The 16,564-nt window shown below is 36.9% G+C and overlaps 1 protein-coding gene across 5 annotated transcripts in view; it reads right to left on the bottom strand.

The window, feature by feature from the left end:
• The window catches only part of RASGRP1 (RAS guanyl releasing protein 1), a 39,373-nt gene that overhangs the window by 18,562 nt on the left and 4,247 nt on the right, over window positions 1–16,564 (bottom strand). For 4 of the 5 annotated variants that reach the window (XM_069017691.1, XM_069017689.1, XM_069017690.1 and 1 more), the window contains 3 exons: window positions 4,500–4,605; window positions 2,308–2,370; window positions 352–483 (listed from right to left, as the gene is read on the bottom strand). In XM_069017691.1, coding sequence (XP_068873792.1) covers window positions 352–483; window positions 2,308–2,370; window positions 4,500–4,605 — 301 coding nt within the window. Of the gene's footprint in view, window positions 1–351; window positions 484–2,307; window positions 2,371–4,499; window positions 4,606–11,119; window positions 11,204–16,564 lie in introns of those variants that run through there. The other variant, XM_069017692.1, reaches the window with a different exon arrangement.

Genomic DNA, 16,564 nt, shown 5'->3' with positions numbered 1-16,564 from the left:
CACACTTTTTTTACCTCATCTCTTACCCAGTCAAATTGTATTCTGCTTTTTCATTGATTTCACGTGATCTTGCAAAACCGTTAGGCACCTACAAATTTTCTAAGTTCCCTGGATAGAATAAAACTTAGCTGTCATGGACAATCAGCCCAAAGTCTACACTGCAGCTAAATTCAACCTAAGCCATTCCGGAAAGGCATTCTGTTCCACTACATAATGTATATTTCATCTGTAATGAAGTATAAATTCTTCTAAGGATAGATAACATATAACTTATGAGAGACAGTATATTTGAATAAAGGAAATTCAGAGCAAAAGTTTGTTTTCTGAGTATACTGAGACTTTGACACTCACATTTGAGATGTGTCAATTAGACGACAATGTAACTCCTCACCATTAGCTCTAACCACTTCTTGAAATTCCTCCATAGCTGTGGATAGTTTAGAGTCCATTTTGAACATAATCCAGAATTCTGTAATCCAGTACCTATTAAAATTAAAACACACACACACACAAAAAAAAAACAAAAACAAAAACATTTTGATCTAACATCAGTTAGGCTGAAATTTAGGTATCTGCTCCTGTTTACAAGTTGTATTACTTTTGAACAACTCTGGAGGATAAATCTTGCTTTTAGATGCTTTCGCCAGGCTACTTTAATTTTATCACAAAGCAAAAGTTCAAGACTAAAAACAAATTAGAAAATACCTGGCTTAAGGCTGTAAAGAGCTACACTACACATACAGCTTGCAGTAAATTTGGTATCAAAATTTCTTGCTTCACAATAAATCTAGACATTATGCATCCTGATGTATTCTTCATGAAGTTTCAGGTTTTATAAACTTCTTTAAAACTTGAAATTATTTGGTCTGGACATCAAAAAAATACACTTTGATAGTCACAAAAGTCTACTAACTAAATATATTTAATAGTTTACAGCTGATTCTGTCCCGCATGCACAAAATCTTTTCCGAGAATTACAGTTTTCATTATGGGGCATTCAAATCTTTTCAGTCATATATTCTGTATTTCAACTCCTACATGTGACTTGTCACTAACTGTGGCAGGTTGACCCTGGCCAGCACATAGGTACCACTCAGGTGTTCACTCCCTCCTCTCCCCCTGCAGCGAAAGGGGGGAGAGAACAGAAAGGGCAAAAGTGAGAAAAATGCATGGGCCAAGATAAAGACAATTTAATAACTAAAGGAAATAGAAAAGCTTAAAAAAAAAAAAAATTATGTAAAGGCAAACACCATCTCACACAAGATGCCCAGCAACTCTGGAATGACTACCCCCCAAGTTTTTATTGCTGAGTATGACCCTGTACGGCTTGGAATGTTCCTTTGGTCAGTTCAGGTCAGCTGTGTCCCCTCCCAGCTTCAAGCTCACCCCAAGGCCACACTGTGGCAGGGCAGAGTGAGAAACAAAAGGCCTTGATGCTGTGCAGTCACTGTTCAGCAATAGGTAAAATACTTGTGTTTCACCCACAGATTCAAAGCACAGCATTACAGCAGCTGCTATGAAGATAGTTAACTCCATCCCAGCCAGACCCAGTACCCAGCACTATACATGTAAAAATCTGTGCTTGTTGGAAAAATGGGACTGCACATTCTTACAGATGCACATATGTCTGAATTCGCCTGGAAGCAAAAATGTTACCAGATTTCACACAATACTAAAGCATTCTGACATAACCAATAATAATCTGCTCTGAGATAATGAAATCATCACAATTGAAAACAAATTCTACTCTCCTGTTACTAATAATTTCTCCCTTTGTGTAAAAAAGAGGTATCATCAATCTATTAGAGCTGAATATTTTCTCTCCTGTTTTCTCTAAACGGAGGTATCAAACTTTATTATACTTAATAGGTGAAAAAAAAGTGCCCCAGCATCACTGCAAGTGATTAAGTAGAATTACTGAGGAGAATTACCTACCAAATGCAATAGAGCTTTGCTTAGCATGAAAATATCTGCAATATCCCGCTTCATTTTTAATAGACCTATATAATAATATTAGACATGCTTCTATCATTCCCTGAGCACTGTCAATTTTCACAGATATTTAAGAAACAGATTCATATCGATTCAGTTCAAAACTGTGACCTGACAACTCATGCACTGACTTAAACAGGTCTGCTCAAAGCCAGTTGGACCTTTATGTGTAAAGCTGCTGAAGTGAACCTTGAAAAGCTGAAGCACAACACCTGTTTCTCTTTCTAATGTCAATTTCAGATGTGCAAAAACACACATATATATCACATGGGTGACTACAGACTAATGACGAATAGCTACCAAGAATATACTTACCTCACAAAATAGCATATCTTTACACACTGCATGGAAGAGTTATTTTCTAAAGCATTAAGATAGGTAGAAAACTGTTAAGGAAAACCACATCCATTCACATACGATGTAAAGTGTAACATGCTTGATACATCCTGTAAGCAGTAAGAACCATCCTGCTGATGGCATATATTATATCAGATTAAGGTTTACATAAGTATATACAAAGTATAGCCCAAGGTTGTTACCGAAGTTTATTGCAGCTATGACTACTATGAGTAACATTGATGCAGTTGCCAGACTACTGAGCAGTGTTAAGTAGTGCAGCAATTCTGTTTTCTACGTGTTTCTTTACAGCATGCGTCTCATAAAACTCACACTGACACATCTCATTATGACTTGAAATAGTAATACCAAATTTATCAATCACTGCATTTATGACGAAATCCTTTTCAGCTAATTCACTGGAGCTTTAAAAAAAGAAAAAAGCTATTATTTTCTATTTTCTGTTAAACATAACTAGTTGTAGACAATGGTAGAGCAAAATATAACATGCCTCTCCATAGTAACCTCACCTTCCTAGCTATGCAACAGTTTTCATTTTACTTGCTCTGACAGCTGAAAGAAACACCCATATTCTTAGTCTATTAGCTCTTTAAAACATGTTCTGATATTGTAGCCAATGTCTGTTTGTTGTGGTGACCCAACAGTACTGAATTATCTGTTGAAGACACAGAAAACCCATTTTGAAAATGTATTATGCATGTCTTGATTCTGTGATGCAGATGACACATACATTTGCAGGCCTGAAAAACATAATTTAATGAAAATACCTTGTGGATCCACTCAAAATCTGACTGAAACTAACTGCAGCCTAAATCTACCACAGCTGAGGGGACAAGCCATCTGCCCTTTAACATCAGGCTGACTATAGAACTGGTGAAGTCTAAGTAAGTTCCCAAATATTTTTAAAGGCTCTTCTCTGAATGTCTAAAATTAGATGACTTACAAAGAACTTGTAACCACCTAAAATCACCCATGTAATTTAGGGGATGGGAAAAGTGAAACTGGAACATTTGCAAGGTTTTGCAAAACACAAGAGCCCAGACTACTTGATCCATTCAAAATTGTCTTTAACTTTCAATGTCTTTACAAGGAGCTATACACAGAGTTAAAAACCAAGCTTGCAAAATATGCAAGTCTGATAAAAGTTTGAATTGCTTTTCTGATTGCAGAGTATGTTCCATCTCAGAAAGATGCAAGCACTGACTTTGCTTCATTTTCCAAGAGCCCACAAGCCTAAGTTAAATGCAACACTACACCACAGCTGCAGTTTTGCACACTTGATCCAACACCTGTGATTAGAGAAGCAGCAGGACAGACAGTCCTACTACAGACACAGTCAAAGCTGCAGTAAAGCTCTGTTGTCAAGGATGCTGCTTGTAAATGCCTGTAAGACACAGAGTTTGAGGAAAGAAAGGATTATTAAATTGAATTGTACCAAAATTGGATGGAGATTCTTAGCATGACCGGTCTCCTTCCTGTACTGTGCTCATCTAATTAGGAGTAAGCATTCTGTACAGATAAGAAGACAGGTAACATATTCCACAATTAAAAATTGCAAAGAAAGGCTAGTATTGTGAATATGATCTAGTAGCTACATTGCGAAAAATCTAATGAGCCAGAAACACACATATATGAGTCCAGGCAGTCAACTCAAAATGGGAACAAATAGAAGGGAAAAGCTTATGATTTATTTCAGCAATTTTGAGTGTGTGTGAGAGAAATAATTTTTGTTGAAAATTTTCATATCCAGATGATACAGTTTTGTTCTTTCCTCTTTGACTTGATGGTGGACAGAGAGAGAAATGGATCTGCAACTTAGGCCCAGGTTCACAGTGTCTAACTGAGGTGCCTACATTAATCTAACACCTGCTACATATTCTCTCCACAGCCAACAGAGGGTGATTGATCCTAATTAAAGCCTGAACTGCAGTGTCATCTTTTGCTCTGTGTATAACAAACTAAACCAGGCAAACAAAAAACTCCCAACCCTAAACCAAACAAAAGCACACCATACAACCAAAAAACTGTAAAGAACAAGTATACAATTTAATTAGTGGCATACTAATACACCCATAGATTAAATATCCTCTACTCACCCATCTCAAACTTGTCAAGTCACCTTAAAAGCAGGTGAAAATTACAAAGGATATAGATCAACGAGTTTCTGAAGCATGTCTGCAGAGGAGATGATAAACTGATGCATGGTCAGAATTATCTTCAGCAGCTGGTTGTTTTGACATGCATTTCCTTCTAAATCTGAAAACAAAAAGGATTATTTATATTGAAATCTTGCTATACCTTCATAAACAATTTGCAACAGGCTTTTTCAGAATCCTAATTCCAATCAGGTCTGTTCATGTGTGCTATTTCAAAGATAGCAGTAACTTACTAATTTAGGAAGCACATAATTTCTCTGGTGAGAGCCATATAAAAACTACTATATTTCACTACCATGTTTGGAAGACCCTTAAAAAATTAAAACAAAAAAAAAAGAAAAGAAAAGAAAAAGGAAAGCAAAAAAAGCAGCTGTGTGTCAAAAGCACTCAGAATACCCAGATAATTATACACAATGATCTAAGCCCAGCAAGGCACTTAAATGCTTTAGGCATATGAATATAAACTTGGAAACAAATCACTGAACTGCAAAGCAAAAGAATTCAGCTACTGAGCCATGTCAGGCAGTTATTGGTATGACTAAATATTCTCAAGCAGTATTCTCAAGCAATATTCTCAAGTGTGAGGCTTTTTGTACAGATGACATATATAACACCAAAGTACACACACAGGATAGCATCTATACATAGATGCACACAGAATGAGACACAACATATGCTGGAAACCCAGAGGTTAATCTGTGCATACCCCCAGTGGTGGACCTAAATGTCCTGCACATCAACCTGAACTATGCATTACAAGGATTTCAGCTGAAGAAGGTCTTTAGACTACATGTCTCTTCTTGGTCTTGTGGGGTTTTTTTCCTATATTCCAAAAAGATCAAGGACATGAAATGTAGCAGAACACTTTAAAAAGCTTCCATTCCTGCAACAAACAGTAGTGAAAGTGTTTGTAAATATTAACTGACGATGTTCTCCCACAACCTGTCATAAAAAAAACCTAAGTAGCTTGAATTGGACTTTGACACTCTTTCAAACACAAAAAGAAAATTTATCTTTTTTGAATAATTTTTAATAGATTAACCTCTAAGGGGAGAAATGTAGTTATCTCTTTAAAAAGCAATAGCAGGAACAAGATACAGAAGCAAAGCACAATACAGCAAAATGGAAGAGGGATGTGAAACGAGATTTGCAGCATAAGAAATGGCATTTATTGCTAGAGAAGGCAGGGAGAAGGCACTTTAACTTGCACATCACCAACGTTAAACTTAGCCCATTTGCAAAACAAGATAACCCACAGCAGTTACTAGGCGAGAATTTCCATGCCCTTATACAGGAAGATACCAAATGTATCACCCTTCAGTGATATGGGCAAGGGGAAAGTCTGCCTGTCCTACAGCCCCATAAATGAGAGCAGTATAGACCCCAAGTAACAGGAAGTTCTTGATCTGCCTTTTGGCTTATGCTACAAGTTCTCAGTTTTACAGCATGAACCAAAGTTTATGTGTTCCTTGTTTGCATTCACACATAATTTCACTCCTTTAGTGAAAGAATCCTTTAGAGATATAAACTGCCTAGGTATTACAGAATGAGCACTGAGGGCAAACCAGCAAGTTATTCAGCTAGAGAAGTGGGAAATTTGCAGAGGAAGGCTAGGGCATCAAGAATCAATACTTATTCAGGCCTTTAGTATTTGGCATTTTGTACTCTTTGAGTGTCTTCAGGAAGAGTAAAATTATTTTAGGCTTTGCACACAGAGGCCTGTATCAATTTTCATCCTTTGACAAAACTTGGTGTTCTGCCCGAAGCTCCATCCACCAGCTCCTGTTTAAGCAGGAAAGCAGTTCAGTTTATGCTTAACTTGGAAGCCAAATAGATACGTGTACACGTACTATTAAGAATATACAGCTTCTCAAAAATGCTCAATATAGATCATTTCCAGACAAAGACAAAAAATAACACTCTCTCTCTCTCTTAGCACTTTCATTGTGTGTATTCCAAAATCCTCTGCTATGACATAACACAGGTACCAAGGTTGGCCCCAGGGTCCCAGCTGACTTTTTGTCGTCTAGAAGGTCTCTCTTCCATTTTAGCTTTTTCATGTCACAAAGGTGCAGAGAAAAACAGTATGTTCTGCCTACTATTAGTGATTAGGTCAACACATTTATGGTATTTTCCTTCAAAATAAAAGTGTATTCACCACATCCAGACCGAATTATCTTGCAACTGAGATACCCTTTATTACAATGACATGTAATTATTTTGCACACATTAAAGCAATACTAGGTTTTGGGCTATCTGTTCTCTTATCCAACTAAAAGGTTCACCTTCACAAAGAAAACATTGTGTTAATGATGGCTTAAAAAACAAAATAAACACTCTGCAAAAAGAAATCTAAAGGTTCCCAGTACAGCTGAGCACTGAACAGCAAGACTGCATGGAACTGGAGCAGCACACAATTTTATGGTAAAGCATCTTTGTGCAAATGGTGGAGCCAGTCAGAGGGCTTTCCTGACTATGCTGCAAGCGTGCCTCTGAATGCCTCTGCAGCATTCTCTTGAACCCCCAGCAGTTTGTTTCAAAATTCTGAGACTCCTTTTCATTTCCGTTTGTATACCTGCTTCTAACCACATAGCCTACTGAGCAAAACCACTGAGTGAGCACTAACCAAAGTGGGATGGGTGTGTTTCAGTTAAGTCAATTTACATTAAAGAAAGCTGCAAATTACTGTGTAAGCCTTAGCTTTGTCTTGCTGCAGTAAAATACAAACAACCAACTGGTTGAATGCTTTTCTCCTGTAAATTCCCTTATTGTACTAAGATTTTTAATAAATGTACTCTGAAACAAACAAGAAAGCAGCAGTTGAATATACTTTTCCAGCATTTAATTCCGTGAGTGAAAGCACAGTGACAGTTAATGATAAGTATTTTATGATCTACATAGCAGCACAAAGCCACTAAAGACCACAATTACAAAAGTCCCATTTCTTATGTGAGACTCAGAACACACAAGGGTAAGAACATTCTAATCTAGGCCCATCAGCCACTCTACTGCATGATCCAGTGAGTGACTTCTCATAATCCATGATTTAGAAACAGCTTAAATATCGCTTGTTCCTTGAATGCTTTAGAGTAACAAATTACTCAGAAGCCAGTAAGGCCTTAAGAGCAAACAATCTGCTTTTCACCAGGTCCTGGTGGCCAAGAGTCTGTGGTAAATATACTTAACAAAAAGAGTATGTTCAGTAGACAAGATCGCTGTACTGAGACCTTCCCTCCCACTCACAAATGCAATTGATGAGGCAATTAATAAGAATGCCAAGGATGTCTTAACCAAACTGAATTTTGAAGGAAAGAGAAGTTAGCTTTTCTAGGTCTAAAAGGCCTTTATTTCATAAGCACTGTCTGTATTTCATAAGCAGGTTCCAAGTGTATCACCTAGAGTACAATTTGAAATGAATCAGAAGTGAATCACAGAGCACTGACATCACATGATCAGTGACTAAGCTACTAAGAACACGAACAACTTCTTGTAAACTCCCTTAAGACTTCCAGTGGTTATCAAAAAGTGGCACCAAAAACAATCCAGTGCAAGAAAGCATCAAGCAATTGCCAGAAGTTCAGTGCAAAGCTGAAAGTCGTGGGTTGCTATTCTGATGTGCTACATAGAATTCTTCAAGACTTCTGCAATTTTTTTTTTCTGGTAGTTTAAAGAAGATGGTGTGGAGATGGTGCTATAAATGTCTGCAAAGATTATTAAATCAACGTGTGATCTGAAAATTGAGGGAACTTACGTTCTTAAGATCTCAAGGTCTCAAAGACCTTGATGAAACACACAGACATGTATGAAATACGCAGAGACGTGGGAGCACGCGGTAGGGTTTAGTGACTGAACTGAAACAGCCATAAGTCAATGCATCTGCCCCACATGCAAGGTGCAGTACTGCAAGATAACTTAAAGATAACTCGCTGGAAGCAACCAAAACTAAATAAAATATTTCATGAGTATTTTGTAAATACTCCCTGGAAATTCCCTTTACGGACAGGAAACACTCTGTTCCTCTTTAGCTTAAAACTTATGCAACCCATAGTAGCCTTCTTACTCCAGGCTTATTACTTTTGCTCTGGTATTTGATACCCTGTAACAGAGCTAGTCATTTAACTCCATTAAACTGAATACATTTGGTCAGAATCAGATTTGTAAGAAGCCACCATTCTCCTTATCAGTTATGACACTGTTATGGAGGGTCAGCAAGCAGATTTAACTTAAAACTAATTTTTTAATGACAGCTGAAAGCTCAGTTGATGGCAGAAATCAGGGCTAGGAGCTAATATATTCTATTCTGCTGCCCCAATGCAGGATCAGCTTTCTCAAAATCATGCTTCAGAACCAGTTTAATTTGGGTTTAAAATTCTACAGTGATGAGGACTTCACAGCTTTTGTAGGTGACTTATTGCAACACTTGAGCTTCTTCATCATTTAAGAGTGCTCCTTTCTGTCTAATCAAATATTTCAGGCAACCTGGGCTGCTAAAGCCCAGATTCCAGCAGACACAAAAAAAAATTCTTTCCCTTATCAGTATATTTTCTCTGTTTAAGGGCTGCTTTCCTCATCTACTTTCTGAGCTAAGAAACACCAAATCTGCGATTTTTTTATTCCTCAGAGGCCAGGTTTTCTAGCTCTCTGGTCACCTTTGATGTTGTTTTCTGAACCCTTTGTAGCTCGCACCATTATGGAGCAAACCTGAATACAGTACTACAGAGGAGATCTTAGCTCCAGAGATAGAATATTATTGCTTATATCCTTTACGTAATACCTTTATATACACATACATTTTAATGTAAGTAAATGTACACGTACAATGCATATACAGAAAATAGAAAAGTACATGTCCCTCTATGCACGCACTTAAGAGTTTCTGCAGTGGTATGGTATCATTAAACCATTTTCAGCTTTAAAGTCCATCTTCACAATGAGATCCTTTCCTGCAGAAATGCTGCATATTAAGGATTTTATCATACTGTTTTTACAACTGATTACTCTAAGCAGAACTTTGTACTCATCCTTAGCAAATTTTTCTTTATTTCAAATCATTATCTTAAGTGCTTAATACCTTTCAGAAAGAATATAACTTAATAATAATTAATAATAACTTAAAAAGATGACACACTAATTAAGTAATAGAACACTTTTTTTAGTTTTAGCTGCAGCAGAAAGCAGGTGGAATCTTGAGCTCTCCAGCTTACATTTAATTCTGCACAGGATGGTGGTGCTCCCCCTCAATGAGAGTGACATGATGTTTAGCAGACAGCACCAAAAAACTTAGCAAATTGCACTAAAGTTTTGGATTGGTCTGTTTGTGTCTTTTTAAATTGGATTATTGTCCATAGTGCTTGCAACTATTGAGTTATACATAATTTATTTACACAAGTAATTGATCTTAGGAAGAAAAGCTCCAAAACTAAGCTTAAAAGAATTCAGTATTTTCCTGAGAGGAAAGAACTGCACTATTCTGTGATTAATCCTGCACCAACAGCTCTCTAAACAAGCCAAGTAAACACAGATGTTAGAAGAAACCCCCTAAACTTGGTGTTACATCAAGTCTACTCCCTTTAAACTCTGTACAGAATAGAGGAGGAGGAGGAAGAACCCACTCCTGCTCCTCCAAATACTCATAAACAATGCAGATATATCCAAGACAAAAGAGAGCATAATATGCATCCAAAAAGAATAAGACTGTTCTGTGTCAGGGTAGGGAACATTAGGGGAGAAAAATCTCCAGGGAAAACCATTACCCTCACTCAGAAAGCTACATTACCATTACCCTCTTTTGGAAAGCTACATCTTGCAGAAAGAGCTCTAGGTGGGTAATTCTTTGAAATGAAAACAAGGAGATAAAAGCTCTTGTCAAAGGCAAATGGGATGATTTTCAGAAACTAAAGTGTACTTTGAGAGAAACCAAATGCAATGTGGGTGGAAAGCATTCCATTAGCCTTGGATATTCAGATGAGGTACCTATAAGAAGATAAAAAGTTTGCACACACGGACGCACACCACACATCATTCTCCAGCACATTTAAAATATTGATTTTAGCAAATTTAGACGCAAACTTTTTAATCAAACAGTCTTTTTTCCAAAGCCTACAAAACATAATTTGAGCATTCAAAACTTTTTCCAAAGCTTTAAATCATGATACTGGAGCCATGTGCATTTTTTGAGCTGCAGACAACTCCTGAATAATTCAAGTGCAATGCTTGGCAACACAGCTGTTCTAGCATAAGCACTGAGGGACAGGACCAAACAGACACCCAGAAGAGAACCAGAAACTTCTGAGGGCAGTGTCACTATCTGACCATTGAACCCAGATGTGTGCTTAACCCCTTCACATCCCACAACCACAGTGTTTTACAACAAGCTTCCCTCTAACTGCGTGATTGATCCAGGGGCAGCTGATCATCACATCCAAGGAAGCATGAAGCCTGTCCCATCCAAAGGTTCAAACTGTAACACACTGGTAGACACCAAGCTGCTTGCCTCTCAAGGGCTTGAAGAAGTTTCACATCACTTGGGTCCCAGTTCCTGACCTTGATTTTCATTACTGTTGCATGCTGCAGCTCTAATCCTGTTCTAACATTCCTGACTTACCATTACATACCTTTCAAGTCTTTGCTTTAACTTGTAGGTATATTTCTGGAACTGGTGTTTACAGGCTATGGCAAACTAGCTCCTACCCCCGCAGCTGGGGATGCCTTCTCACACTGCCCCACCAGTGAGGAGCCTGGAGAGACAAGCCAAGACAGCTGATCCCAACTGACCAATGGGATATTTCATGTCATATCATGTAATGCTTAGCATTTAAAAACAGGCTGCAAGTTTGTCAGGGCTGCTGTTGCTTGGGAACTGTCTGGGTATCAGCTGGCTAGTGATGGGCAATTAGAATATTTTGCATTGCTAAATAAAAGTTATACTGATTTTTCCTGAAGTTATATTTAGAGGCCTGGAGATAGAATTTTCAGTCATATCCCTGTGGTAAATACAAGTAAATAAGAGACTGCTTTATAAAGAAAAAAGTCTAAGTTTTATTTTGTTTTTTTACTTACTTCTTGGCTTTGGAAAATCATATTGAAAAAACTGAAGTCAAATTAGCTAAAGAGAACTTTAAAAAATATTTATAAACATATCTAAAGTTCCTTTTCTTTGGGAAATTTTTTTTCACAGACATCAGGTTAAAAAAGAAATCATATTCATTTTGGTACAACCACAATTAACTTTAATAGTTAGCTAAACAGCACTTAGAATTCTCCAGAGCAGTAACTACTTTTCTGTTCCCACAATGTCATACATTCTACAGAGCAGTAATGACTCCTCTGTTCCCACAATGTCATTAAATGATCATTAACATAGTTTCTGTTGCCAAGCAATAGTAAGGTTTCTGCACTGTATTTGACCAAATAGCACTCAGATTACTTAACACACAATGATCAACAGCATTTTCATACAGAACAGCATCGTGAATAAAATTTAACTACTCTGGGGGGGAATTGGAGACCTCAACATTCAGCCCAGGCTTCAAGAGCAAAGGATAGAACCCTGCAAGTTTGTGCAGCATGAGACAAAAACAAATGATTTTTCAGGCAAACCTAAGAGGAAATAAAGCAAATGGTCATAGTCGCATTCTGTGGGTGTGCATATGCCTTGAAACAATTTATTGCCTTTGAAAAAGAATTCTGTATTTGAATTCATTATATAGTAAATTTGATAAAAGGATAAACTCATTAACTGAACTGTGATTGTTTTAGTAGTTAATTGTATGTTTGAACTAGACTGGAAGAATGTATTTATGTTACAAGTAGAATGGGTTTTTCCAGATAACTGAAATGGGAAAAACTGGATAGTTTTTATTTTTTCTGTATTTAGAGGAGAAGATGCCTACAGCCCTAAAGAGTGAACTCTTAACTTGCTTGTGGTGTTGTTTGTGAAACGGATGCAATATGTAGCTGGCTCTCAAAGAATTCCTAAGACTCAATATGTTTTTGCATGATATTGACATGAGCAATATAAAAACATTATCAGTTCACATAACTAGACAACTCAATAATGTAGTTATTTTTTATTCCAGAAAATGTGAACTATGATTAACTTGGATCATTTTAGGCAGCTTACACATAAGAGGCCACCAGCATCAGCACCTTTGTGAGATTTTTGATTTCAATCAAAACAATTCCATGGCATCTTTCATCCAGATTAGTCTGGATGTAGCTTCCAGAGTTTCTAAGGTTTGTTTACAAACATCTCACTTTACACACATTGAGACAACAGGCTAGTTAGCATGGATCAAACACTGCAGAACAACTTAACATCACAACCTGCTCTTAGACCTAGCTGTCTATGACTACTGCGACTATTAGAAGTTGCAAATTGCATTAGTTTCACATAAATTCTATTAAGAACACTGCTAATTTTTGAAATTATAATTTCCAACTTCCTTTAAGCCATGCATGGGTTAAAATTGACATATATGTATAAACAACTAGCTCCACTGTGAACAGTTTATTGTGGATGAGATTTCACATGGAATTACACTACATGGTCTCAGAAGTATTTTGGTTGTTTTCCTAAAGCCCTTTACTTACACCTCTTTAAAGAAACCAAACATGGGGACACTGTACAGAGATAATGCATGTGACATGCATGTGAAGATTATATTTCTTAATTTCTTTTTAACTGAAGTGTCTGAATTGTAGGATAAGCATAAGTCATCCATATGCTATGGAAAACACTTCCAGCACTCAAATGTAAGAGGCAAAGAGTAAGATCTTGCATTTATAGGTTAAGGACAGAAATACCTTCATAACAATAATATTTTGAGCTCTTAGGGACTTCTCAGCTTTTAAATGATCCTCAGATTTTTTTAGGAAGACGTAAGTGTTTGAATAAATAATGGCTTTCAAGTGCACTCTTGGAATTGTTCGTTAGGTAATTCTAAGTAACATTTCAGGATTTTACTGCAGACAAAACAAGGAGATATCAAATTGACACTATGTTGAAGACACATGCACTGATTGCATAAGAGTCTTTAAACACTTGTAAAAACAATTTAAACAAACATTTTGCATGGTTAAGGAAAAGGCCCTCTGACCCTACACGGTTTATAAGCTTGAATGCATGTTAAAGTAGCTCAGTGGATCTTTGAAAGGTATGTTTGTTTAAAAAAATAAGCACCCTTCAAACTTACCCTAGATTATAAAAGGTACATTTATAAGATAAAAAGAGACAGTCAAAGGAAAGAAACAGGGGCCTCTTGCCATGCACTAACATACTGCGAAGTTACCAAAAAAAAAATTGTCTAGATCAGAAACTGACTTCACAACACACAGTTAGAACTTCAAGTTCACAGTAGCATGAGGATGCTCTAGGGTGATAAACATGATGAACGTTTAGCAGATATAAAGTTAACAAATTAAGGTACCCAGTGAACACTGCCAATACAGTTTTCCTCTCTGATCTGTAACACTTTCTGAACTAAATATATGCTATGCATTTATGCAGTCTCACAAAGATTACTATAAGAACTAAGCATAAAAGTAAGGCTGTGCTACTAAGCATATGCTTCCTGTATTCTCCTGACCTGCCAGCAAACAAGACCCTATTATGCTGGTTTCAACAACAAAGCTGATAGAAAAGTGACTTTAAAACTAGCAACAAAATAGGAAACAAAGCCATATCAACTTTCACAGAACTGTCTGCCAGTGAAAAGTACATTTTTTCCAGGCATTTTATGTACTCATAATGGAAAAAAATGGGTGCAGGGGGTTAAAGTCACTGCTCTATGTAAAATTCCACTCCAGAAACACAGTAACTAATGAAGATTTCCTCCAGAATAAATTATCTCCCCCCTGAAGCTGTCATATTCCAGGCCAAGATCTATTAACTACTTCTTTGCTTCCCTGAAATTACAGCCCTCTTGTTGCCAATGGAAAAACTACTTTTAATTATCTATTTATGACCTTTTTGTTCAGAGTTATTATCTCTGATGTAGAGGTTGCACTGAATCTAATCTTTTTGCAGTTACTGTATTTTCTTGTTTTTTTAATCATTTTACCCTACTTCCTGCTCTTCCTCCCTTCCTTCTTTTCTTTTCTTCACCTTCTTTTCTAAGGCAATCACATGGGATGCATTTACTTGTGCTCTACAATTTTTCCTGTCAATCCAGATCACAGCACTAATACCATCCTCTAGCTACTTATAATGTTGGGAGGTCTTCCAATAGACATGGAACATGTTTTGAATCACTGTCCTGTATAACTAGATCTCTTCTCTTAAAACTGATGAGACTGGTTTCAAGTGTCTACAGATCTTCTCCTAAGAAAGGACCAATATTCCTTTCTAAGACACTTCCTACCTTGAAATTCTTATCACGTTATTTTTTCCCCATACTCTTGCCTTCACTTACATCCTTGCTTTTTTGTTGCCTTTACTTTTGGCAACTCATTTGCAGGATGATTCATCTCAGTCACTCTGATTCAAACTTTCATGGGACTTGAAGAAACCTCTACTTTTAGCATCTCCACATCATGCTATTGAATAAACACTGGTATAATGCTACTCTCTCAGATGTAGTGACCACCTACATGACTTCAGACTACCTCATATGACCCTCACTGTTTCTGTCACTAAGGCACATGGCCTGTCCTTCAGCAGTCCAAGCTAAAGAAGACCAAATTTGAGAGGTGAAAGAGCACACACTAATCACCCCAAAGTAGGAATTTAAGTTAACTGCACTGACTAAGCTTTTAGATTAACTTGGCTCTCTGTACAAAGTCTTTCTACGAAACATCTTGGAATCTGTTTACAATACTGCAGCAAAGTTTAGTTGTCTCACTCTTAATTTCAGTTTAGCATATCCCCTGCCTCCTTTCTTCTCCTAATCCATGTTGTAAGACAAACTACTTATGCTTGTGTTCTTCACAGCTGTAATCGTGTATTAATTCTTAATACCTTCTTTGCTAGACCTTCTTGTGATATTCTCTGCCTATACGGCAAAAGACTGCCAACTTCTCCTCCCATACCATTGTTGACAGCAGCCTCTCTTACACACTATTTGCTTTTTCCAAGCTTGTATAATTGAGTCCAGGAACATAAACTCAGCTGCATCCATTACAGAGAAATTGTATTTGTACACATAACAGCAGCAAGTGCAGTATAATGTTAACTCATGCAGTATATATTCTGAAATATGAAACATCATCATCTCTATCTACTGCCTCTTGTCCTCCTTAAGATTAGACAGCAAATGAATCAAGAGCTTTTCCCAGAAAGTAAACTTCAAATGTACAATGTCTTGGGGAGATTCTGTACTTTAAACTTTTAAATAAAACTTGCTTGAATCACAATAATGACTTTATAGAATAATATACAAAATATTATAGGTCAGCATATCCAAAACTGGAGATATAATCTCAGTCTAAACAGAACTATTAGCATACAGGGTAGAAGATTTAGTTCAGCACTATGCATGGGAAGAAACTTGCTCAACCATTCATATTTCTTGTAATCGTTCTGCAACTATACTTTTTTCTCCCCATTTTGCTCCCTAACCCCACTCCTCTTCAAAATGCCAAATTAAAGTTTTTTTCACCTCTTCCTTTATTGGCACAATAATGTGAATGATTTTTGCACTGTTTTTGTTGATACAAAGCTACAAGAGCCTTCTTTAATGAACTTCATTATGCAGGTTATCCAGAGTTTTAAAAGTTGCATTTTTATTTGAATACCTTAATGGGAAGTTCCAACACAGCAAAAGAACATCCATAATGTCAAAGAAGATGCATAAATACAGACACTATTATGGATTGTCCAATGAAGAGTCTAAAGCTCTGCAGCACACAACATGATTTTAGCAGTCCTTAGTGAGTTATAATGATGTTTGCTGACGCGCTACAACTTTGCTCAACCTATGTACAGCTTGTCAAGGGTCAAGAAAACCCTATCTAATGGACTACAGTAAGTTTTCTAGCTGAAGTATGAAACACTTAAGAAAGATTCACGTGCATGTGTAGCTGAACTGCACTTGTTTTTCGTCATTACCTTAGTCCTTTTA

The sequence above is a fragment of the Aphelocoma coerulescens genome, chromosome 5 (assembly GCF_041296385.1).
Source record: "Aphelocoma coerulescens isolate FSJ_1873_10779 chromosome 5, UR_Acoe_1.0, whole genome shotgun sequence".
Lineage (NCBI taxonomy): Eukaryota > Metazoa > Chordata > Aves > Passeriformes > Corvidae > Aphelocoma > Aphelocoma coerulescens.
This window is presented reverse-complemented; position numbering and strand designations above follow the sequence as displayed.